The sequence below is a fragment of the Naumovozyma castellii genome, chromosome 1, assembly GCF_000237345.1.
Source record: "Naumovozyma castellii chromosome 1, complete genome".
NCBI lineage: Eukaryota > Fungi > Ascomycota > Saccharomycetes > Saccharomycetales > Saccharomycetaceae > Naumovozyma > Naumovozyma castellii.
The window spans coordinates 1591469-1603856 of NC_016491.1; the positions used below are offsets into that span (position 1 = coordinate 1591469).

The 12388-nt window shown below is 36.2% G+C and overlaps 7 protein-coding genes across 7 annotated transcripts; 4 read left to right on the plus strand and 3 right to left on the minus strand.

Moving 5' to 3' along the window:
- Position 1: 1 nt before the first annotated feature.
- On the plus strand, positions 2–1780 carry PEX29 (Pex29p; the record flags this gene model as incomplete). Its single annotated transcript, XM_003673697.1, has 1 exon — positions 2–1780. One exon carries the CDS (start codon positions 2–4, stop codon positions 1778–1780), a length of 1779 nt encoding a protein of 592 aa, XP_003673745.1.
- Positions 1781–1913: 133 nt separating this feature from the next.
- Positions 1914–2486, minus strand: SNM1 (Snm1p; the record flags this gene model as incomplete). Its single annotated transcript, XM_003673698.1, has 1 exon — positions 1914–2486. One exon carries the CDS (start codon positions 2484–2486, stop codon positions 1914–1916), a length of 573 nt encoding a protein of 190 aa, XP_003673746.1.
- Positions 2487–2752: 266 nt separating this feature from the next.
- On the minus strand, positions 2753–4624 carry SNF1 (AMP-activated serine/threonine-protein kinase catalytic subunit SNF1; the record flags this gene model as incomplete). The annotated part of the gene is made up of 1 exon (XM_003673699.1): positions 2753–4624. The coding sequence occupies one exon, from the start codon at positions 4622–4624 to the stop codon at positions 2753–2755; it is 1872 nt and encodes a 623-aa protein (XP_003673747.1).
- A 2158-nt stretch (positions 4625–6782) lies between these two features.
- Positions 6783–7451, plus strand: NCAS0A08090 (uncharacterized protein; the record flags this gene model as incomplete). Its single annotated transcript, XM_003673700.1, has 1 exon — positions 6783–7451. One exon carries the CDS (start codon positions 6783–6785, stop codon positions 7449–7451), a length of 669 nt encoding a protein of 222 aa, XP_003673748.1.
- A 216-nt stretch (positions 7452–7667) lies between these two features.
- JIP4 (Jip4p) lies at positions 7668–9992 on the plus strand (the record flags this gene model as incomplete). The annotated part of the gene is made up of 1 exon (XM_003673701.1): positions 7668–9992. One exon carries the CDS (start codon positions 7668–7670, stop codon positions 9990–9992), a length of 2325 nt encoding a protein of 774 aa, XP_003673749.1.
- Positions 9993–10145: 153 nt separating this feature from the next.
- On the plus strand, positions 10146–11588 carry PRP3 (U4/U6-U5 snRNP complex subunit PRP3; the record flags this gene model as incomplete). Its single annotated transcript, XM_003673702.1, has 1 exon — positions 10146–11588. One exon carries the CDS (start codon positions 10146–10148, stop codon positions 11586–11588), a length of 1443 nt encoding a protein of 480 aa, XP_003673750.1.
- Positions 11589–11689: 101 nt separating this feature from the next.
- On the minus strand, positions 11690–12328 carry SFM1 (protein-arginine N-methyltransferase SFM1; the record flags this gene model as incomplete). The annotated part of the gene is made up of 1 exon (XM_003673703.1): positions 11690–12328. One exon carries the CDS (start codon positions 12326–12328, stop codon positions 11690–11692), a length of 639 nt encoding a protein of 212 aa, XP_003673751.1.
- Between the last annotated feature and the right edge of the window lie 60 nt (positions 12329–12388).

Genomic DNA, 12388 nt, shown 5'->3' on the forward strand with positions numbered 1-12388 from the left:
AATGGACTCTGTTACCAATTTCTTTTGGACTGACTCTAACAAGAACGACAGTACGGTATCAAAGGAATCATCTGCCATATCAGACACACAACCCCATAAACCTACATCAAGTACTACTAAACAGAGTATCAAAGTGAATGACATGACTCTAAGGAACCGAACTTCAGATAAACAAAGCCCCACAGGTGCTAATCCACACGCCCTTTCATCATCGGGAACAATCCAAAAGATGATGACCGATACATTGATTGAAAAGATTGTTAAAATGGCGTTGCCTCCATCGTCAGATTTAGCAATCACTGTAATTGAGGATAGAATGGAAGCTGGGAGAGAAAGGCCGAGTTTATCAGTTCCAATTACAAGTAGAAATTTTATTGCAATGAACTCAAGACTAAGTGTGCCATTTATTTTAATTGATGGAATAATCAAAATATTTAGTTGGACTAATCCATCGTACACACTCAGTATCCTCGTTTTGTACACATTCCTAATATTAAAACCTGTCCTAGTGCTAACCACAGTACCATTGTTTTACCTGCTTTTTGGAATTATGGTACCACAATACCTATACCTCCATAAACCGGATCCAAATGAGCTTTTAGAAAGAAATCCCACACCTGCTCAAGGTCCACCCCTACGAAAGGTTGAATTACCAAAACCTGTTCCAGAATTGAGCCAGGAATTTCTTTTGAATCTAACAGATTTACAGAACCATATGCTTCTATACGTCCAACTATATGACGGAATCAATTCAATTCTCTGCAAGTTTGCATTTTTCAAAAATGAACAAGTTTCATCCTTTACATTCGTTGTTATATTAAGCGTGGCTTTGTTTTTATTTTTATACGTTGAAGAGATACTTCCCTTCATTTCGCCAAATATCAAAATAATTCTAATACTTTTAGCTTGGTCATTCACTGTTCAAATGCATCCCTCACACAGGGATGCATTTCTAACTGGCCTTCATTCAGAAGAAACACGATTGAAAATTCTAACTCTATCTAACAAATATGAATTAATGATCAATGAATACTTGAAATTCGTGGAGGCAAGAGAACATAAATTTGTTTATGTATACGAGATACAGAAGTACAGAGAAAAACATAAAGAATGGCATCCTGTGGGCTATACAACCGATGATTATTCGCTGCTGTCAAACCTCAGAGTAAAAGAATCAAAAATCGAGAATTTCATTGAAAAGGCCTTAGATGATATTAAACCACCAATTGAGTGGGAATGGGCGAAAAACTCCAGTTGGGTGTTAGATTTGAATCCTGAAGAATGGGTTAGAAATGGTTTTATCCAATATGTTGAAATAGATTCTGGTACCAAATGGGTGTATGATATTGATTTAAACGGCAAAAGAGGTGAATATAGGAGAAGGATGTGGACAAACGTTTGTACGAGAAAGATCAAAATTCAATCATTTACCCCAGGAACTCATCATGATGGTGCCAGAGTTCAAGACAAAGAAAATGTCCACGAACATGTAAATAGCTTCGGTAATGATTCCAATACAATTGTGGAAGAAGTTGTAAACCCCTTAAGAGAAAAGAAGATGTACAGCCGTAATATTCAAGGTGTTGCAAGAGGCTCTTTAGCAGGTGCCACGCATCTTGAGGATGATGACTTGCATACCCATGAAGGGAATAGATCTAAACAATCCTTAGATGCCATAAACGAATCGTCTGCAATTGACGAAGATGAACAATTGCTTGATGCAAGCAATTCATTTGCTGCTTATGGAAATTTTGCTGATGTATTAAATTCTTCACTATGACGAAGAATATATTCATTAGAATATTAAATGATGGTAGATAATGTATACGTATATTTGTATAGCCCATTGCAAATGAATATAATGATAATGACGTTAGATGTACCAATCAATTTCCAGAAATGCAAAAATGGAGTCAACCTTGCATAAAACTTTCTAACGATAGCGAAAGACCCTTCTTTTGATTTTTCTTCTCCTCATTCCTCTTTGACAGCATATTCGAAAGCGAATTCTGTTTCCTTTTCTTTGCACGATCTTTACCACTGTTTTTTTTCTGTATCTTGGTATCCACTTTCTGATTATGAGAAACCCCTTCCTTAGCAACAAGTTTTTGACTAAAAGAAACAGGTGCTATCGTTACTGCAGCTTCACCAACCTTGAATTCATTTTTGAAGCCGCAATTCATGCATTCATACTTTAATATCCTGAGGCTTTGGTTGGTATCAGGAACTTTTCTCTCTATAAGTTGAGTTTGCAAATTAAAATTTATTACCCTTACACATCCACAATTACCGCAAAATTTCCCATTGGAGTCAGTTATTGAAGGAGGAAGTTGTAACTGGTATTTTTTACTTGCATTGTAGAAGCTTTTCAAGTATAGTCCAGAAAGTTCCGGTACCTCTAAGGATGGTATCAGATGAACCATATCATATTTCTCCCGTATTTGTCTATCTCTGAACTTTTCACGTTGTTCTCTATTAAGGGACATAGTTGAATCTTGTAACGCTGTTGTTTTAGTCTTTCTATATTAAAAGTGAACGAATATCAATTTTTGCTGTTAAAATATAGAAAGATCAAAAAAATAAAAAATCGATGAGCCGAACAATATCATCGCTTAACCAAAAATTGCTTTTAAAAGAAAATGGTATATCATTGTTTCGTTACAGTTCTTATAAATATATGTTCGTATACATGCGTAGTAATATAAAAAAGTTATATCGTTCATTAATATCAAAGTGTCTTCTGAAATGATGACTAACTTCCTTGACTATTGACGGCTAGTTCCATAATTAGCCTTGTAGTCAAATGTAGAAATGGGTATGCGGAAAATGTGCTCATTTCATCTTCTGAAATATTGGAATGATTTACTATTTCACCATTACTATTTTCCCAGCCATCAAATTTAAAATCCACCAAGTAGTTGTTAGTTTCAATTTGAAATAATTGAATAACCATTTTCATTAAATCCGGGATACCTTCATTATTTCTATTGAGGGTGCCACTTTCATATTTCCACCTGACTCTAATCGTCCATAAGTCTTCTTCCGAAGGTTTAGCCCATTCAGCGCCCAGGTTCTTCAATGCTATATAAATTTCCCCCATCACATCTAATGGGTAAGACCGAGATCTGATACCGAAGTGCCATCTAGTTTTAGATTTCTTGGTAACTAAGGGTGAAATCTTTGATGCCGCAGGTAAACCTTGTGCTAACATATTTGCTCTATGAATTTGAGGTAGAGATGTTGGTAAAATGGAGATTGTGGAATCTTCCTCCTTAGATTGGTCCATAAATGGAGGTTGATGATATGTTCTTTGCTGTGTTACAGAACTTATACGTTTGGAACCCTTGGATAATTTATTTGGCCCCGTGGAGGAGGAATGTATTTTCTTTTGTTGTTCGAATGATGGTGGCGATTGTGCTAAGAATGTATCCAATTCATCTCCGATTGATTTATCAGCCTTCATGTCCTTGACTAGCGATCTATTATCCTTAATTAACATATATGCGTCTCTAATTTCATTGAAAACTGGAGTATCTTCACTAGATTCTAGGGATTCATAAATTTCGTCCTTTTCGTAACCCATTGTTCTTGATAACACAGTGACTAATTCATCATCAATCTCATCATTTTGTTGAGATGGAGGTTCACCATTAGGTTCTTGAGGTTGGGAAGTTATTCCCTCCGTTGGTTGTTTCAAATCTTGAGGTATCAAATATTCTGGTAACCCAGCTTTGAACCATTCATCTTGCATTATTTCTTGAATACTAATTCTGTTTAATGGGTTAACGATCAACATTTTCTTAATTAACGTGGAAGCACCTTGAGATAAAAATTTTGGGATTGTGTAAACACCGTTATTGATATTTTTGAACAAAACTGGAATACTCTCATCATCAAATGGTAAACGACGGCATAACATGACATAAAGAATGACACCACATGACCAAACATCGACTTCAGGACCTGCATATAATTTTCCGCTAATGACTTCTGGTGCTGCATAATTTGGAGACCCACATGATGTCTTCAAGAAGTTACCATCAGTCATGATATTGGAAAGACCGAAATCCGCAATCTTAACATTCAAATGTTCATCTAATAATAAATTTTCTGGTTTCAAATCTCTATGAACAATCTTATGTCTATGACAATACTCCACTGCACTGATAATTTGTTGAAAAAACCTCCTAGCTTCATCTTCACTCATCTTATCTCTTTGTACAATATAATCGAATAATTCATTCCCTGCATATTCCATAACCATAATAATTTCATCCTTTGACTTGATGACGTCATACAGTTTTATAATATGAGGATGTCTCAATAATCTCAAATATGAAATTTCTCTTTCAATTCTTCCCTGCATATCACTCTTTGCCAGAACTTTCTTATTAATAATTTTCAAGGCAACTTTCTGTCCCGTAGTCATATGATATGCCAACTTAACTTTCCCAAAGGACCCTTCCCCTAAAGTCTTGACAATTTGATAGTTACCAATATGCGAACCATCACTCAAGGAGGACTTCTGGCCACCGGAATGATGATGATGATGGTGGTGATGGTGATGATGGCGACGAGAAGCGTCTGTATTGCTCTGACCACTTGCGGTACTACTGTTATCCATTGTTCTCCGAGTTGTTGTTAAACGTGAATGATCTATCTGAAAATCGTTCTTCTAGGTTTCTATAATAAGCAATAAAAAATGAACTTTATTGGTAGCGGCGAATAGATGCGGGATAACCTAGTTTATGAAGTATTGGTATGGTTGATCTCTGTTCCTGATCAGAGTTGTGAATTGTTGAAGCTCCTTCCAGCGAAATTTGTCCTCGTTGTTGCCTCAGGAAATTTTCACAGGGATGAGCCGGGTTACCAACCACGACACAATTACGTAAACACATTTATTTGGCTCTTTATTCCATGAAGAGAAGTACATAATATAATGTTGCTTTACCTGAAACAACAATTATTAAACCCTTCCTAGTTGAGTTATTTTTCAAAGATAAAAAAGTGTCTGACCTTTCCCAAATAACTAATAATTTTTTTGCATGAAATATTAATGAAAAGATATACCCTGGCTTATCTTTATCAGAGAAAATCATACTGTGTCATTTGTGCCCCTAAGGAAGAATTAGTAGACCCAAATTAAAGTTTTAATCTTAGGTCTTACTTCCACATTAACATTTATTGGGAGAGTGTCGCAACCAAGAATGCTGGAGGGAACAAGATCTTTATTAAAGTTGTAGGTCGTTCCACTTGTGGAATGAGTACCAACATTTTTCAAGTCTTTTATAACACACTTGTGTAAAGATACCGACTTTTGGGATAATGTAAACTGTATTTCTTGATTGGGTACCCCAGCTAAGAGGTGGCAGTCTAAAAACTCATTCAGTAACACTTCCAAGTCCCATTTCACAAGTGACATGTCAATCTTCTAATTCATGTTTCATATAATCTTCAGCCGCAATACCTCCAAACATAACTGAGAGGTCACCCAAAACGTAAAATAATTATTCGGGAATGTAAAAAATAAAAAGATAACTTTCTTAGAAATTTCTTGAGTTGTGGTTTATTGTAATAGTACTTTGAATGACAAAAAGTACATATGGAATAAGAGATCGCGATCACAATTAGAGAATCTATAGGTCCACTTTCCTCTAACAACAACTTTTGTCTTGAGATTGGAAGTTATATGAGGAATAGCGGAGGGTCTGTTACTTTCCTAACACTAATTGTCAGACACGCCATGAATAAAGCATAGAAGGGGTGGTTTACTGTCAGGTTCCCATTTTTCAAGGAAGGTGAATTTATAAATTTTCCAATTGTAATCTGCATGTGTTGAAACTGTCACTGATAAAAAGGAGTAACTTGCAATCAAGGATATTTCTAGAAGTTCATCAAACTAACGTGGATTTGGATGCTGTAGTTGCCTTTATTATGTAATTGAGATGTTTGTTGGTTTGTTTGCTCAGGGAACCATAACCTTAAGAAAAAAACAGAAGCAGTTGAAGTGATTCATTGGAGACATGGGACGACCCCCTCTGTATATTACAACAACCAATCTCAGCTGAAGGCAGACTGAGAACGACTTAAAATAGTCATTGCTCGTATTCGGAGTTCCTTTTACGAGACCGAAATCTCGGGCCGAATCGGATCCAGGTTATAAGAATAACGATGCAGGTACTTTATTACGTGTAATTTTGATGTCTGTCATTACAGCATACCCTAATTTCTAATATTGTTGAACTTTAAGAACCAACCTCAAGCTATTACATTGCTAACTTTCTTGTTATATATTCGAACATTTTCCAAAAATTCTGGCAAGGAGAACGCTTATGAAGAGCTTAGATGTTACCTATCGTATTCATTTTAAATGGTCGATTGACTGACCATCCCTTATACAGTAATCATGTATAGAAATCAATTGATAGTAACAGATACCTGGATCATTATTACTGTCATAGCTCATATTTTTCTGCCACATTATTTGTCTAATAGCACTCCTAAAGTAAGGAATGGAAACACTCTGTATGGTATTCAGCTAGATGAGAGTGACTCTCAGATGGTTTCAATGCGTATAAGGCTATGTGTGTTCATATTGTATTGGTAATGGACTATCATAGAATGGGAACGTTTCCTCATCACCAAACACGAGGAAAACCCTAACCTTCGTTCCCTATCTTGGTGTCAATATCTTCTTTTACTCAACTCGTTTAGTTTAAACCAGAATAGTGTCTACCGCTACTTCTCACAAGACCTCAATTACAATCGATCCACCTGTAATAATGCAAGGCGACGAATCCCTGGTGTCAGTCATGACAGAACTAAATCTGAACAATCAATTACTTTTGCAAGATATCCTCTGTGTTTATGGCCACATTGCCATTGACAATAAGATCTCTCACATAAGGCTCACTACATTGGATGACTTACACATGACACTCCAATTCAAGCACGCGGACATTCCATCGTTGGTAGAGAAGATTATTCAAGTAGACAATGACCAAGACGATAGTGAAGCAGATATGAAATCGAGATTACTAAGGATGGGGGAACATGCTGCTATGAAACGGGGGTTATCAACTGTTCAAGTTAACGAAATGGCATATCCAGGTTCTATCTTGGAATATTTAATTATATTTGGTGTATGCTTACCCACGTTATGTTATAAATTTAGAAAATTGTTATATTTTGGGTTCCAGTGGATTCCCCTGCCTCAGGATTTATCCAATTTGTTGCTGAAATTCCTAGATAATGATAGTGTGTTATTGAGCATTATTGTGTTGGAATTAATTATTCATTTGGGAGAGACTTTGCTCTTATTGAGACCGCGCTTGGAATATTATAGAGTTCCCAATGATTTCCTAATTGAATGGTACTTTTTTGGCCTCTTAGAGGGATATGCACCGGTAAGGCGGTTGGAGAAACTAGCTAAGAGGAAACTCAACTCTTAATAGATATTATACCTATATATAATTAGAATTTACTATTATTCATATGGATTATCTCGGACTTATGCGCTGGGTAACAAATTGCGATATTATCAAATAAGGGTAAAGATTACGGATTATCTAATCTCGATGGAAAATCTCTCGGTTTGTTAAATTGACTACTTTAAGGTAACCTTGAAATACAGACAGTCACATCTACAACCAAAGCCAGATCAAGATATGGCTTTTATGGAAGACCAAGATCAGGAAGATGCCATTTTGAGTACCTACCGAAATATCAAGTTGTATCCTGATACACCAAAATCTGAAACTTTGGTCGCCAAAGAAAGAAATCCATACCCATATTTACGTTACAAGAAATGTGTCTCCTTCAATACGATCCCTGTGAAGACTAGTAAGGATAGCCTGTTAGACGAGTACGAACCAGACTTTCCTGGGGTTCAATTATATGCTCCGGATAATTATACAATGGATGAATATTATGATAATGAATCCGGATATATCTCCGATAATCCAGACTTCCATATTCATAATAAATATATCACACAAAAGGGGTTTTCAAATGTAAAGGAGATTCTTCCACCACCTACAACAAATGGTGGTAAGAGAGTGGCACTAAGTAACTTGTTCAAGATAGCTGAAAATGGGAAAATTGTTAGAGAAGATTACCCAAGTAGACCAACTCTTTCCAACGAAGCTGTGGTAATTAATAGAGCCGTATTGGATTGGGGGTCTCTTTGGGAAAAGAGGAAGTTACAAATTGATAGTAGGTTAGAGAAAAAGGAAGAAGTATTTCAATATAGTAGCACTTTATTTTCCCAAAAAAATAAAAATAATAATATTCCCAAGAAGGAAGATCCATACATGCCCCTTAGTAAGGAACAGAAGAGAAAGGAAAAAGTTCTACGAGAAGCAGTTGGGTTCCCAACTATTCCAAGAACTATCCTTTGTCTTCTAAGTGGACGTCGTCATACATGGGTAGCCCTGGATTGGACAATCAAATGTCTGGCGCAAGATACAGATCAAGTCGTGGTCGTTGCCAATTTGCCCAAGATGATAGATTTATCCAAAAGCAATAAAAGAGGTTCAAGGTCTAGATCCAGAACAAGGTCTCAGGCCCGGTCAAGATCTTCCGAAAAACTCTATTCCACCCTTCCTGAAGATGAAGAAGAATGGTCAGCAGGTTACTCAAAGGATGTAATAGAGCAAAAGCTTAGAGATATATTCCGGTATATCTCTGTATTGCTTACAAAAAATCCCAAGTCAATAAAAATAACAGTAGAATTAATCCTTGGTAAGACCAAGAAAATACTATGTGAAGTAATAAATGCATACACACCTGACTTCATTATTTCAAGCACATTGAAATGGCAAAGAACTGAGAGTCTTGTTCAGTGGAAATCTAGGAAACTGACAGATAAGATATGTACAAGCTATCCCGTCCCAGTATATGTGGTTCCTGCTAAAAGAATGTTTGATTTTGAACGTAAACTAGCCAAACAATTTGCAAACCCAATATCAACTAGTGAAGAAGAATTAAGTACAAAAAATAATTTTATTCACCCGAAATTGATTCATGCAAACTCAGAGATGAGTCCAGCAATTATATCTGCCGAACAAAATTATTCCTCTGAGGATATTTATTCTCCGAAACTGGCTTGTATAGTTGACGACAAGGATTCAGTCATTGCAGAAGGCAATGATGATATTGATGATGACAATGCTGACCAATTATCCATTAATTCTGTAAGTAGTTCGTCTTCATTACAAACAAAGTTACACAGAACGGCACGTAAACATCGTCAAATAATGGCGAGAAAGATAGATGAAATTACAAAAGACTTAACTCTCGACCAGGCTAAGAAACAACTTTCCAAGTTAGATATTGTCATCGAGTCGTCTTTGCAATTTTCTTTGGAACTGGACACAATGCCCGATTTAGATATGGAAACCAGAAATGCTAATCTGAATAATTTGAAGAGCATAATGAAAGGTGTATCTGGTGGGGCGAAACCAATGAGGTCAATGCTAGATGTCGGTCCTCTACCAAAACTGAAATTAAAAAAGACTTCATCACCCATATCTACGCAACATCACAAATCCAAGATTCAATTCTCTGCAAATAGTAAGAAAATTGACGAAAATGGTGCGCTTGGAAACACAAAAGACTATAGTTTGAAACCAATAAGGTCTTACAATGAGCCTTCATCAGTTTCTACCGATGGAAGAAGTATACATTCAGTATCCCATAGTAGTTATGGTGAGACACTTCGGAAAATCAGATCAAACGAATCAACCAAGAAATCCTCCATTAGACATAGTAATACTACATCAAGTAACACTAGTAGCAATAGCAGTGGTGGGAGTAGATGGGGGTTGTTCTCTCTTTTTAGAGGCAGTGGTAGTAGTAGCACTCACACTAAAAGTGGTCGTAGCATGTCGTCCAGCGGGAGTGAATCAGAAAATGATTATATTGGGTTCAGACCAGCTCCACCACCAAACACTACCAAGAAGAAATCAAGTAAAACAGTTCGAGCCAAATAATGATGATTATCTTTGGAAGCCGCATGCCTATCTATCCCTAATCTTGTATTTAATAAAGAACAGTAATTATTTATTTACATTTTTTAATTCTAATGATAAATTCTTTCTTTGCTCATCGGAGAGTCCTTCTGTAGCGCAAAACCACTTTTCATCATGGAGAGAAAAACAAAGGTTAAAGACAAAACTGAACTTTCTCCTACTGAACAAAGGAAAAGTGGCAAAGCAGACCAGGTAACTATGCCGGTAAAGAAGGTTGGCAAAGCTGAAGGGATTCTAACAAAAAAAAAGGAAGGTCGTGGGCTAAACACTGAAATCCACCCGGCACTATTGACCTCCAATTTAAATTTCATTAGGGAACAACAACACAACGATAACCCATATTTGAGTACATTAAATAAGCACACTGGCTATGAAAATAAGATACACAAGAGGTACCAAAGAGGACTGAGCTTTTTCCAGAAAGGTGAAATAAGTTCAAAGATTTCTGACGAACGTCAAGTTCAACGAGAAGAATTGGAAAGGAACAGACAATTCAATGAGAGAGAGAAAATCAGACTTGAAAAGGAGGATAAGAAGAGAAGAATAAAAATCGAGAGAGGAGAATTGCCTGACTTAGAACTTGGTGAAGATAAGTATATCTTGAAAGCTTCATCGGTACCAACGGTTGAATGGTGGGATCTTCCATTTTTAGAGGAAAAGTCACTACAAATATTAGACAAATATTCTATGCCTTATCCTAACGATGAAGATTTTATATCAGATGAAGGTGACGTCGAAGAAATTCATCCATCGATTCGCTATATCCAACATCCTGTCCCTATAAAAGTCGAAGAGGTGAAAATAAAAGATAAGATATATTTGACCAAAAAAGAACAAAAAAAAGTTCGTCGTAATACAAGAAAATTAATAAGACAAGAAAAGGAGGAAAAAATTAAGCTTGGATTAGAGCCCAAACCTCTACCTAAAGTAAAACTATCTAATATGATGAATGTTTTTGAGAATAATCAAAATATTACTGATCCAACAACATGGGAAACTACGGTGAAACAGCAAGTTAACGCAAGGATGAGAAAACATGAGGAAGAGAACAATGAAAGACATGAATTGGCTGTCCGGAGAAGGAAAGAAGAAAGAAATTCGATGTTAGGGAATAAAAACCAAACTACTACTCAATTAGAAAGTTGTTGCAAGGTATTTTGGTTTAAAAATCTTCGAAATCCTAAGATAAGATATAAATTGAAAACGAATGCCAAACAATTAGATTTGAAAGGATTTAGTATAAGGCTTGGAGATCCTGGCCCAGGTATTATTATAGTCATCGGAACAGAAAAATCTTGCAAATTTTTCGAGAATTTGGTGCTTCGAAGAATTAAATGGAGTGAGAATTTCAAAGATCAAAATATAGAAAATTCTGAAAGAGTTGTAGATCAATCAGGAAATAGAGCAGAGAAGGTTTGGGAGGGATATTTGAAAGAGCACAAGTTTCCAAGGTGGTTTATGAGAGCCTGTGCTAATGATGACGAGTTCAAAGGTATACTGGAGAAATTCGATGCCCAGAATTTTATTGATATAAATAGAATTAAATGCAATTTGTGACCTGTAATTTCAACACTTGACTATATAAGTGGTTTAATCTTTAAATTATTTATTAGAGTACAATCTAATATGGACAATTACTAATTATTGCATGGTATAGACTACAAAAGATCATCTAAACTTTGTTGGGAATCTTTCTTAATCAAGTTTAACATACCTTCTGGCAGAATCGGCTTGCTTTCGCTATTCATCACATATCTAAAAGGCATCTCAGTTGCTTCATACTTGTTAAACCTAAATTCGGGGTAGTCCATAAATTTAATGTCCTCGAATTTTGTTCCACTTTTGACTATGAGCTGAGTGGTTCTCACGGCCGTATCAGTGGTCATTTGCTTGTCACCCAATCTTCTACCAACAACCAAATTAGGATAAGCTATCTTTAATTCGCTTGTACGGTCCCTTGGTGGATGATCACCTAATATACCACCAAATACAAAATAATCGAATTGGTCGACATCGCAAGGCTGTAAATCCTCACTAGCTCTAGGATCCAAGAGGCATACTCTTTTATTCTGGAGAGGTGTTAAGTCTGGGAAGGATTTCTGAAGCCCTGCCAAATCTGCGCAAGTCCATCTCAAACCAAGGTCCAGTAGCCTCTTAGGGATATCCTTTTCAGTGGTACCTTCAGGTAGTGATGATAAAATTAAGTTGTTGGCACCGACATCGCGAATAATCTGGGAATACTCCAGAATGACCCACTCACTAAAACCGTCCTCCATATGCTCAATTATATACTTCATTATCTCACTTGCTTTCTTGAATTTGGAAATCCTCGCTAAAAAAGGATATTGAATTTTTTC